This window comes from Panthera onca, chromosome C1 (genome assembly GCF_046562875.1).
Source record: "Panthera onca isolate mPanOnc1 chromosome C1, mPanOnc1 haplotype 2, whole genome shotgun sequence".
Lineage (NCBI taxonomy): Eukaryota > Metazoa > Chordata > Mammalia > Carnivora > Felidae > Panthera > Panthera onca.
The window spans coordinates 97,693,876-97,706,284 of record NC_138346.1 but is presented as its reverse complement, the minus strand read 5'-3'; the positions used below and the strand labels follow the sequence as shown (position 1 = coordinate 97,706,284).

The 12,409-nt window shown below is 45.3% G+C and overlaps 2 protein-coding genes across 6 annotated transcripts in view; both read right to left on the bottom strand.

Annotated features, from left to right (window-relative positions):
- Positions 1–6,956, bottom strand: part of LYPD1 (LY6/PLAUR domain containing 1) — a 36,929-nt gene extending 29,973 nt beyond the window's left edge. Inside the window, exons 1-2 of the mRNA XM_060622505.3 lie at positions 6,553–6,956; positions 5,082–5,219 (exon numbers count right to left, since the gene is read on the bottom strand). Of these exons, the coding sequence (XP_060478488.1) occupies positions 5,082–5,219; positions 6,553–6,604 (190 nt within the window). The 5' untranslated portion in view covers positions 6,605–6,956. The remainder of the gene's footprint in view (positions 1–5,081; positions 5,220–6,552) is intronic.
- Positions 6,957–8,390: 1,434 nt separating this feature from the next.
- The window catches only part of NCKAP5 (NCK associated protein 5), a 968,925-nt gene continuing 964,906 nt past the window's right edge, over positions 8,391–12,409 (bottom strand). For 4 of the 5 annotated variants that reach the window (XM_060622495.3, XM_060622496.3, XM_060622498.3 and 1 more), the window contains one exon: positions 8,391–9,944. In XM_060622495.3, coding sequence (XP_060478478.1) covers positions 9,663–9,944 — 282 coding nt within the window. In that variant the 3' untranslated portion in view covers positions 8,391–9,662. The remainder of the gene's footprint in view (positions 9,945–12,409) is intronic. The other variant, XM_060622500.3, reaches the window with a different exon arrangement.

Sequence of the window (12,409 nt, the reverse complement as noted above, 5' to 3'; positions counted from 1 at the left end):
ATATTTACTTTCCAAATACTTCCTTAACAGCCAGCTATGCCTGCCACCTGAAAAAGATGGATGCTTCTTGAGAGCTAAGTGACCAAAGTGACCAGCAGAATGTCTCGCCCCGAAGAAAAAGGTTCTTTTAGAGGCCTGCCAGAAAGGAGGTAGTGATATTGACATGCACTGCACAGAATCTTTTCCTGTGTAATTCATAACCTGATCAAGTTGGACATGGAAACCTTTTCAGCATGGCTGTGTTAATGTTTAAGGAGATCCTTCTTGGCATCTGAATCTTTCTTAAAGTGTTGCAACCTGTTGGACTCTCCTTAGCAAAGTTAAAATAGGGCAATTTGTTTTTGACTTCTGTTTTTCATTTCATTCTCAGAGCATAGTCCATAGCACAGGTGATTGATTCAAAATGGATTTGAGGGTGACAAAGTAACCACTACATGTGGGATGCAGGAGAGGACAGTGAAGACGACGGAGGAGAAGAAATGATATGGGGCAGACAAGAGGGCACTGGAAGATTAACAGATACTACTGATGCTCTTACAAAATCGTTCTGGGAAAAAAGTTAGAAAATGTCTTCGTGCATACAGTGTAATACAGATTAAGTAATTTATGATCTGAATGTCTGCAGAGAAGGATGACTTTTTTTATTTTTCTGATAAGAATTATATAGGTGTATGCAAATGAATACAGGTAAAACTGTAAAAATATACACACATTCATGGATATGCCATTGTGTGTGCATCTGGGTGCACAAACATGCATATGTGCACCTTAAATAAATGAATCCATGTGCAAAAGAATTATGATATAATATTGATTAGCAGACTTCTTCCTGACAAGTCTACCCCAAGGACAAACTAGAGCCTATTTTTTTTTTTTTTAATTGAGGTGAAATAAGGAGTGCATAGATATAAGAACACAAAGGCCACAGTTAGATTTCCATTTCTACAATGGAAACTACAGTGAGTAACTCCTTGTTTTAGGGACATCAGGTCCTCACTTGCTATCCCTTATTTAGCTTGTGAGAAAATAAGGCATAAAATTAATCTATCCAAGGCATGCAACCATCCCTGCCCAACTTAATGAGTGACTAACTAATCCAAAAGGAAAACAGCCATTACTTATACAGCCATAACGTAGATGCAACATGGCATATAAATCAGTAACTCTTGTATTGCAAAACAGACAAATAGATTAATGCATGTTGCAAAAGATGGGTGAAGAGATCGATTAGGTTACTGATTCAGACCATGAACTTTCTCTCAATATACTGCATTTAACTTTTAAATAAGGTTTAGGAGAACCTGTAACATTTTGCTCACTGACAGAGCTATATTTTACTTAGGGCAGAAATTGGCTAGTCTATAAAAATTAAATTATGCCCCTTTCACTGTATCTAGTCAAGAGGAAAAACTCTAATTACAAGATTGCACTGTCAAACAAATGCAAATTCACATTCTTTATATCCTGGTTTAAAAATTCATATGGGGGGAGCTTCTATTTTGAAATGAGAATCAATATTTGAAATATTTTTCGGAACGCAGTGATAAGCAAGAGCAAAAGAAATGTCATTATCAAGGGTGCTGGTAAGTAGAAGCTAACTCATTAAGAGCAGAGCTTGCTAGAACAAGTCATTCGTTATGCAAACATTTAAATATCAATTAGTAAGGACAATGAATGAAGGCTCTCCTTCCCCACAGCCTGGTGCCTTATAACTCCAGAAATGACCAAGGGGACAAAAAGCAGTGGAAAATCTCTGCACCTAATAGGAATGCCACTCTGGGGAATAGGTAAAGGTTAATTTTAAATGTACTTCCCAGTTGAAAATTAAATGTACCTGCCTCCAAATTCATAAAAGCTGAGTTTGCAGACTTAATCCAGAAAGGACTAACTAAAGACCTAGGCATATTGCATCGCTGGTATTTTTTGGAAAGAGAATGCCTTTCATCACTGCTTAATGTCAAACTTGCTTGGTTCATTAAAATCTCTTCGTCTGTTAAAACTGTGCTTTTCCTCGACCTGTGAAAAAATGCCAATCCATACAGCGCTCAAACTTTAAAAATCCTACTGGTTGGTTCTCATATTCATTTAATATCAATTTCATGGCCTGTCCAGTCAACCAGTTCACAAAGCCCGTAAGGTGAATATGGTGGACATGAAAACCATTTAAATATTTAGCACTTTGCTTGCATTATCTTCTCAGGCAAACCTGGTGTTATATTTTGCTAGAAGGTGCTGGCTCAGGAAAGCAGGTGCGTCTTGGAGAAAGTTGGCTGGTGGACATAGACCAGATGCGGAACTTTTCTGGCTGTTGTTTACCTCCTCTACAAACAAAAGTCTGGTTTTTCCAGACTTAGGGGACCCCACAGTCACGTGGGGAGCTTATCAAAGACCCACGGCTGGGTATATCACAGACTAACTGAACTGGCCGCTTCAAGAGTGACGGGAGACATATGGATTTCAACAAAACTTCCAGGAAAAATCTGACGTGCACCCTGAATTCTGAGTCAATGGGCCTTTTCAGTTTTCATGCACTAAGATTTTCAGAACAGGTTATTGATCCAATGAAAATAATAATTCTAACTTCAGTACCTAATACTATTACGTAACAGGTATGACCTTCTTTCTCCAAAGTGGAAAGACTGAAACTGCAGAATTTATCACTGGTGCGTTAGGGGTTAGGGAAATCAGGACCACAAAAGAGGACTACTGGATTTCATGAGACACTCTGTGTAAGACCCAGGCAAGTAGCTGCTATGTTCCCATGTTCCCATGTAGCCCATGTTCCCAGGACTGTGATGCTTGCATTCCATGTGGTCACTTAACAGTCCAAGTCTTAGCTTGGCTCTCCATCCCTGTCAGCATCAGGAGGGTTAAGTGTCATGTCTATTCATTGGTCTAACAAGTACATGGAGACAAAAATCCAAGTACCTTGGAAGGAGCAGATCCCCAAACATTGCTCTTTTGACACAGGAGCATGCATTTGGCTAACTTTACTGAATTCAGGCTTAGAATGTGTGTCCTTCCCCCTTATCACAGGCTTTTCTTTGGAGTCCAAGCTGTGTCTGTTTTCTAGACTTCTCAATTGGTATTGCTTTATTATTTCACTCTCTGTGTACCCTTTGGCCTATGGTCTATGGCTGGAGGAACCTAGTTTGGAGAGAAGGTATCCACTTGATCCAACTAATAGCAATTTCAGCCCTGGAGACTCCCTGTGCTAAAGGTTCCCCTAGGTAAGACAGGCATTATAATGCCCCCTCTGCCTTTTTTTTTATAATGTTGTTTAGAGGACAGAATAAAGCAAGATGAAGAACACCACTATGAAAATGGAGTGTGTGGTATTTATCTTACATATACTTCTAGAGAGGAAGAAACATCTCTCTGAAAAAGGACATCTCTTCTGGCTATAGTTTGGGTTGTATCTTTTTCTTTCCTTGTCTCAACCATATCCCAGCTCATAAAACATGATACCCAGGTAAGCATTGGCCTAGAGGATCCAGAGGAAGTTCCTAATGTGTCCACAGTTTATCCCTATTTTTTTCTGGGTCTAAATTACCATTTGAAAGAAAGCTGCAAATATTTGGCAAAAAACAAAAACAAAACAAAAAAACAAAACCCCAAAACAAAACAAAAAAAAAAAAACAACGGTAAAGCGTTCAGAGTGATTACAACTAAAATTGCAGCAGTACCTCTGGAAAAAGGGCAGATTTTACAGGTAAAATCCTCAAGAATGAAACACAAGGAGAAAAGAAACAACTTACCAAAATCATAGTTATCAATCTTAGCTACAGAATCATCACTAAATTTTATTTTGCTTTTGTAATAGCCCGAATCCCATGACAAATGACAGAACAATGCATGCTGCTTTTCTTGGGACAAATTATTCTTGAGAGCAATTATGTATCAGACTTCCCAAGAGAGCGCTTTCCGTGGAAAGAATCCACACCTAATGACCTAAAAAGAACAGCTTTTAAAACTGCGCACACATACCCTCTCGCCACAGATTGATGAGCTAGCTATCTGCTCATCAAATATCTGTGCGGTTAGTAGCAAGGTATTTCCAGGCCCTTCTCTGAGAAGAAACTACTTTTCCAAGGTGCTGCCTTTAAAACTGTAGCCTTTGCATTCATTTGCTAGTAGGTTAAGAACATCACTTGACAGATTTAATCCCTTCAACCAAAAGCTCTGGGGGGCTATGCAGTTAAGCCAACAAAAGAGGAACAGAACTTCGGTTCACACCGTATCATTCACCACATGATGCGATTTCCCCTCTTGTTAATATCCTGAAAATGGCAAGGTCTAGCATTATGGGTTTGACCTTGGAATTCAAAGTAGAGTTCCATTCCTTTCCCCAAAGTTCCAGGTGCACTTGTAGGGGACTTTGATTTCTGGTAAGGCTATTGGGAGTGGCTGGGGAGTTCCACATCAGGGAGAAAACTCTGGTCAGCTGAAGTAAGTGAGGTTTGCTCTCACAGGATGCCCTCCTTCTCCACATAAAGCGCAGCACCTTTCATCAGCCAGCTAGCAGCTAAGCTTGTGGGGCTGGAAACTACATTCCTTTGAACATCTTGGCAATTGGTGCCTGGAATTTGATGCAGTAGCTCTAAAATTAAATAAAGATCCTGTAGTGTTCTTCTAAGAAATATGGCGTGGCTCTATGACAAAACACATTTTTCAAGCTCTGACCTCTGGGAACTTCAACTAGCTTCATATTTCAGGCTGACACTGCTCACAGGCTACTGTCTAGTTGCCCAAGCCGAGCTGGTTATCCATATATTTTCCAGCCTCCTGATCAGCTTTTAGCAGAGAGATGAGGAGAGTAAATAAAAAGAGGAGAGCCACTAATTTAAATGCACTTCCCCTCCAGAGTCCCTTGGGGAGAAGCCCTGGTAATTAACTCTAATGAGATTAACTTGGAACTCTTCCTTTTGCCAGCATTGTAAAAGTAAATCTGTGGTAACCAGTGTGTGTGCATTAAATCAAAGTCAGTCCCCTTTCTTGTAATTTAATGCCCCCCGGCCCCCCACCTCCCACTCCTACCCCTAACCCAGGCTGGAGGCAGGTGAGCGCTGCTTGGTTCTTACCCGCACTTTGCTCCATCACTTCTTTCTGACACATGTCTTGAACATTCACCGTGCAATTCACTATAAACTCGGGGGAGGAGCAGTCGTTGTTCAGCTGGAATTCTTCACATTGGTAACACTGGATTTGCAGCGCAAAGCCTGTGGGGACAGAAGCAATCGGATTTAGATCCAGCCCTCACAGAGACCACCCCAGAAACCGCGGCCCTCCTCTGCCCCAGCCAGCCACGGATCCCGACCTCTGGGGTCCTTGGGCTCGGCACCCCTGGGTCTCCAAGAAAGGCGTATGCGGCTGAAGCCTGCAGCCGGCGGCGCGGACACCGAGGGTCCTGCAGGACAAATGAATTCTGTCGGCGACCCCCAGACCAATGCTCCAGAAACAAGAGAGCCCGTCCGACACCACACCTGGCCCTTCCGCCACGGAAGTTGAGAGGCCGGGTACACAACTCGAGAGCGAAGTAGCTCCAGAGACATGCTTCAGCTCCAGTGTACAGCTAAGGATTTGCCTAATTGTTAATTGGTTACAAATTGCTTAATTACTGTTTTGGCACCATTCGCGGTTGCATTTGCAGACGCCTTTTTAGTTTTAGTTTTTGTCGTCAGCGTTCCTGTGCTGGGGCTCCGAGGTTCCCTACGCGACCACCCAGGAACCCAGGAGGAAGTGCCAGACGCCAAGTGTGCTGCGCCCCGAGTGTCCGGCCTTTCTTCGGGACAGTCCCCGCAGCAGCGCTGGGCGGGGAGGCGCAGCGTGTGCAAGGGGCGTGTGTGTGTGTGTGAGCGCGCGCGCGCCCGAGCCGCGACACCACAACCTTTTCTTCTTGGCTTTCAGGGCAACCATTTGGCTAGGGTCCGGTGGGGGTCCCCGCTCTGCAGCGCTCGCTCGAGAGCCGTTTGCATAATTCAGAGGACCGAAACGTTTTCGCATCTCGCAGCGTTCCAGCCTGGCTGCTCTGCCTGGATCAATGAGCTCCTGTCTAGACCTAACACCCCCTGCTCCCGGACCCCCGGGCTTCTTCCCAGCTCCACAACGGCGGCGCTCCGGGCGCTGCAACACAGCCCCGGCGCGCCCGGGCCACAGGCTGCCCAGCGCTCCCGTCACCTGTCGGCGGCGCCACTCCCACGGGTTGCTGGAGACGTCTGCTAACTTGGTGGGGTCAGGGGTTTTTTATCACCCCCTCTCCGTCGGCAAGGCCCCAGCACATCTCGGACCCTCCGTCCTCCCCAGCTCAGCTTCTTCTCCCGCAGCCCGGGCATCGGCAGCTCGGGTCCCACAAACCCATCGCTCCCGCCTCTCCTCCTGGAGACTTTCCCACGTCGCGACTCCGGGCACCAGCACCCGTCACCGCCGCCAAACTCCCGCTGGGCAACCCCTGCGCAGCACGGGCCCGGAGGTGGGTGCCAGAGGGGCGAAGGGGCAGACGGGTAGATGGGGTGTGCTCGCCTAGCGGGGCCGGTGGTTTATTCGTCTCCCTACCTTGAAGCAAGAACAATCCGCAAAAAGTTGCCGCGATGCCGAGGACCCACATCCTCCCGGAGCCGCGGAACCGGGAGAGGGCAGGCGCAGCAGAGGCGGCGACCGCGGCGGAGGCGGCCCGGGCCGCAACGGCTGTGGCTGCCGAGGCTGCTGGGGCCCGCGCTCCTGCCGCCGAGGCCACCGCCGCCGCCACGAGGAGCCGCAGGTGCCGCCGGCGGCGCCAGCATCGCCCGTGCCGGGACTCCCGGCTGCGGGTCGCTGCTCCTCCCGCGGGCGCTCCCGGGCAGAGCGCGGCGCCTCCGGAGTTGGCGGCTGAGACTGGAGGAACTACTGGCGAGCCGGAGCACCCAAAAAACTCTCGTCTCTTCTCCCCACCTCCCACTCCAGGCACCACGTGACGGCTGCCGAGTTGGGGTGGGGGTGGCGGGCGAGGAAGGCTGGGACCGTCTTTTCAGGTCCCCACCCCCTTCCTATCGCCCTCCTCTCCCGCCTCCGCACGTCCCCAGGACAGGGACGCCAGAAGGAGAGGCAGAGTGTAGTTTTCCAAGGTTGGGAGGCTTGGAGATTGGGGAAGCGTGAGGAGGGCGCAGCAGGTGCCGAGGGGACTGGCCGGGCGCTGACTGCGGGACCTGCGAGGTGGGGTCGTAGGACCGCGTGCCCCACTAGCCCTCCGCGCCCCCCGGGGCTGGTCCACCCAGCTGGGGTTGCTGGGAGGCCCGCATTGGGAGCCCAGTGCCGGGGGCGGCTGGCTAGAGGGGCGCGTGCTCCCCTGAGTAAGACGAAGTTGCACACCTGCAGGCTCCCTGAGGGGGCCGGCGCAGCTGCGCCTTTTCTTCCTCGTAGAGGCCCCTGGTTCAAGACCAGGCTTGGCTTCAGCGGCCGCAGAGCGGGCGGGGTGTGGTGAGGACCCTGCCTGGACAGGCGCCGTTCGCCCCGGGCGGCCCTCCTTCCGTCTGCCCGCTCGCACAGCTGGAGGGTGCGGTGACATCAAGCCTAGCTTAGGACAGGTTGGCCTCCCGGGGACGACTGTCACGAGTTCCCACCAGAAAGCAAATCGGGTGAAGAAGGGAATATCTTTGCTCTCTTTTCCTCCCAAAGGCCGGGATCTTCATCCAGCTTTTCTCAAAGTCACGGGCTATTATTAGTACGTCCTCCCAGGTCCTCTCCTGCATCACGCTTTCCCAGCCCAGGAGTCAGTCGCAGGCTGCCCTGCGCCTCTGTTTTAAGACCCCGTCCCATTCACCCTCTCTCAGTCAAGCGACCCACCTTGAATACTCCCGGGACGCCACCGGTCTGAGTTCGTCTTCCTTGGAGCGGAGCCTTGCAGCAGGTGGTGTGGGAGCCTCGGCGCCCCCGCCCCCAACCCCGCACGTTGTCACCCTTCCCCCTGAGTCCCTGGGGAGAACCCATTTCTGTGCAAATCGCTTCAGAAGCTTAGCTCCTCTTCACCGCCTGCCCTTCCCTTCCCCGCGAGGAAGCCCTCTCAGGCCAGGACGCTGATTATTTATTTTCCCATCCTGCCAGCGGAGCAGGTCTGGAAATGGGCTTAAATGACTTTCTTGTAATTCCTCTGCAGAGATCGTTCCATATCTGCCTCAGGCTCCTTCTCTCCCTTTGCCCCCCTCTTCTTTTCATTTCTAGTTGGTTAACCCCTCGGGGAGACTGAACGCTCTGACCATTACACCCTTGTCTGCAGACTCTGATCTTACAATTGGCTGAATTACTATCTCGGGAGCAAAGGGGGCCAGTTTATTTATTTCTTCCGGGAATTGATTGTCTGGAGCACGTGTGAGAGCAAACAACTGGGCCAAAGGATCCTTGAACAAGTTCTTTGCAGATTTCAGAGGATGCCAACTGTGATAGAACTTTTATTCAGAAATGAAACAAAAGAATTTTTTCAAAGTCTGAAAGACAATGATACTTTACATAATTTTCATTTAGGACAACAAAATTCAATATAACAAATTGCACAAATTAACCAAATAACACTGATTATACAACACTCTTTAAACATACAAACGTGTGCTGAAGTAACCATATAGATCCTAAAAATATTTCTATTAGGCCTACTTTACAAACTCCTGTACAAAAGCAATTATAAATAGTTCACATCTAGAAAAAATACAAATAACCTTTAAAATAGAATTTATCCTCACATATACACAGACTTTGTAGGGAAAAAAAAAAAGATCTTAAAAAGTAAGAATTTTTTGTAGCACCAGCAATTCATTTTATTTTTAAAAAAGTGAACATGACAGACAGGAATTTGCTTTCATTTCTAGTTTCCCCAGATTTTAATAAAAAGAGCAGGAAGATAAAAAATCAAATACTGTTGAGAATCATAGAGAAGCACTAAGCAGAAGAGGTTGTAAGAAAATGTTTGGAGGGAAAACCTGTAGTTGAACATAGAATTAGGTCACTTCTGATCCACATCCTTTCCCATCAGTGTCACACTTGAGTACCTGTTACATTTTTCAGTGGAAGCAGAATTACACTCACTCCTAGAACCTGAATCTCCCTGGTAACAATTTTGAAATTGCATTAGAATTAAAGTTTATATCACATTGAGATTGTGAGTTGGAGAGGACAGTGAGCCCTCTGGTTTTTGGCAGGCCCTGTTTTAGCTTTACAGAGTGTACCCACAAACAATTTGAGGACTAGGACAGTGAAGTCAACAAAACACTTTAGCTGGAATTTTTGAAAAATATATTATCAACTTCTAACACTTAGTACATCATTTCAAGAGCATGGCACTGATTCAATTTATTGCTGTCTTTTTTTTTTTTTTTTTGCTACAAATATAATTTCTTTTCCAAAAATTTACAACTTCTGTACAAGTATTCAAAAAAAGTGCAAAATTAAGACTTCTGCATTGTGGGTGTGTTTACATCTAATCTTGGTGAAACACAACAAATGGAGTCTATTGCCCTGTCAGAAAAGGAAGCTCCAGTGGGTTACTTGTTATGAATCTGACAATGGAGGCTCCGTTGTTGCCATGGTTTATTGTTGCCATCTCTGTTCCCCTCCACACAACTGTTTCTTAAGTGCTCCATTTTCAGCTAAGAAAAAACAACAATAACAACAACAACAACAACAACAAAAACGGTCCTTTATACATCATTTGAACCCTGACTTGCACAGGAAGAGAAGCTGTCATATAAAGAATCACTCAGGGATTCCAAATTGTCTACCCCAGGCCTATCTGAGCTACTCAAAGATGCCTCTTCAGTTTTTTCTTTTTCTTCCTTTTGTCTTTCAACCGTGTTTAGAGAGTTCTTCTCTCTTTCTAACAAAATCATAGTTTTGCTGTTATATTTATTGAATGACTCCAGGGAAATTTTAGATAATCTATTCTCAGGATCTTCTTTTGTTTCTTCAACTTGTTTCAATTTCTGCAATAAAAAGAGGAAAATATTAGAAACATATTTCTTTGGAAAATCAAGTTATTCTATCCAATATTCAATTATTGTCTGTATAACGTGCAGTTTAAAGGGATAGAGAGAGCCTACAAGTCTTTAACAACCTTCTGGTATAACTAAAGGTAATAATAAAGGCTATTTTAGGGATAAATCAAGACTTTAATCATTTTACTGAGATAAATAGGTCCCGATTTGCAAACCGGTAAAGTGCCACTTAATTTCATTTTAAATGGATCCATTTGAAATTTGTTCAGGTAAAGTGCCTTATATTTCTTCACCAAAGTTTCAGACTCCTCTCTTTTCTTACTAAGTATTAGTAGTTGTCTTGTTTTTAAATATGGATAAAGGATTGAGTTTCAGCCAGAAGTTGGGGTTATATGGGGGGTGGGGTGGGCAAGGCATACAATCCCTTAAATTGCCATGGGAAACATTATCATATTTCTGTTTTCTCCCTTTATGAGCCCAAAGATATTTGAAAGAGATCTCCAGGTCTGTGGGTGTGATTCTAGAAAGCCCAAAGGTGGGGGGGGGGGGGAAACATAGTAACACTTTTGCCCATTAGTAACCTCTCCCTCCAGGAGGTTCCAGTAATACCACTCTAAATGGGGATATTTGTAGGATGCTACTGGCAGTCTCCAGGACTTTATAAAACACTGCAGCCATATTCAATAATTATCCTAGGTGAACTCTATAAACATGAATATATTCTATTGCTCAAGTGGTTCCTAAGGTCTGAGATGAGAGAAGAGAGAGGTACAGATACAAAAGCAACACATGTAGACGTGTTAAAGCCACTAAGGCATTTCCTCTTTGGGCAACAATTCTATCCAAACACCAGGAAAAGGTAGGAATAGGGGCTTAGACATGGTCATGATAGTTACGATTTATTAAGCATCCACCATGTAAAACTCAATGAATATATTTTATCTAGAAGCATTTTCATAGGGGACTTGCAACTTACACATCTTCATTTTAAAGAGGAAGAAAACAAAGCTCAGAGCAACAGAGCTACTCGCCCAAGTAGCAAATGGCAAGAGAACAGGATTTGAATTCCAGGCTGGCTGCCTTCCATGCTCTTGTTCCTATTAAACCATGCTCTTATGTAATAAAAGACAAGATGTCCTGTGTTTTTGTTTGTTTGTTTGCCATCCATATATTGTTCATTTTGCCACCCATATATTCCACTTAAGTAACTTGCCAAACCATCTCAATTGCTACTATCCCAGATTCTGATAGTGCAGTTCTGTTCCCCAACCTACCACAACCCCCACACACATTGTTACAATGCATGCACACAGGCGCAATGAGGAAATTGTGTTCTGATCCAGGGAACAACACACATAATCCAAGCCTATGATTCTCCTTTGCTAAATATGTAATAGAGAAAGAAAAAGATATGTAAGTGGATGCCTTTGGTGTCCTAAGAGCAGGCCGAGACACAGTTTCTCTTTCCATTATGGAAATGGCATAATTCTATAGGAATATTTGAAAATCACCCTTGAAGTAGTACTTATTTCATTAGACTGTTAATGTACAGGAGCATTACTCTCGGAGCTCATTTTCAACCCCAAATGGCTGCCTTGAAATCAGAAGCAAGCTAAGGAACAGATTTCTAGGTGATTACAGAAAAGTGGCTCCATAATTAGGAATAACACCATGCAAAAGCCCCTTTTCATTGCCATGCCAATTTTTAGACATTTCTAATAAAGAATTATACAGTACCATCCTAACAATGCACGGAGAACAGGAAATGCTTTGATGTACCAAATGTAGGTAAGTGAAGGACCTTCACTGCAATTTTCTCCTCACCTGAACACCTTCTCCCTGTCTCTTTATTCAAGAACCACGAGCAGTTTCCTTGCCTATTTCTGGTCCATATGGATCTCAAAGTCACTTAATAAACACTTAATAGAGAAGGGGGCATGACACAGGTGGAAGGTGTTGGTGTTGGTGTTGAGTATATACAGCTAGGTGGCAAGGGGAGCAGGCGAGGCCCTGGAGGCAGACACACCTGAGCCTGAATCACACCTTTCCCCTTTTATTGGCTGGGTGAGTGCCCGCCAGCTCCCTTCTGCAGGTGTAAAATCGTAGGACACACTTTTATTTCAGGATTGTTGGGAGTAGTCGAACTAAAACACCTTAAGACCTGATACATAGTAGTAGGTGGTCAATAAATAACAGTAAGGCAGGATTCTTTTTCTAGACAGTGTTTCCGAAACTGCTCTACAGGCCATCAGCATGGGCATTTGGGAAAGCTTGTTAGAAATGCAAATTCCTGAGCCCCACCCAGACTTACTGCATCAGAGATGCTGAAGCCCAGCAGATGTTTTGAACAAGCTCCCCAGGTATTCTGATACTTGCTAAACTTTGACAATCACCTAGTCTGGAAGAACTTGAAGTCTTGGAAGGAAGATAGATGATAAGTATGACTCAGTGTA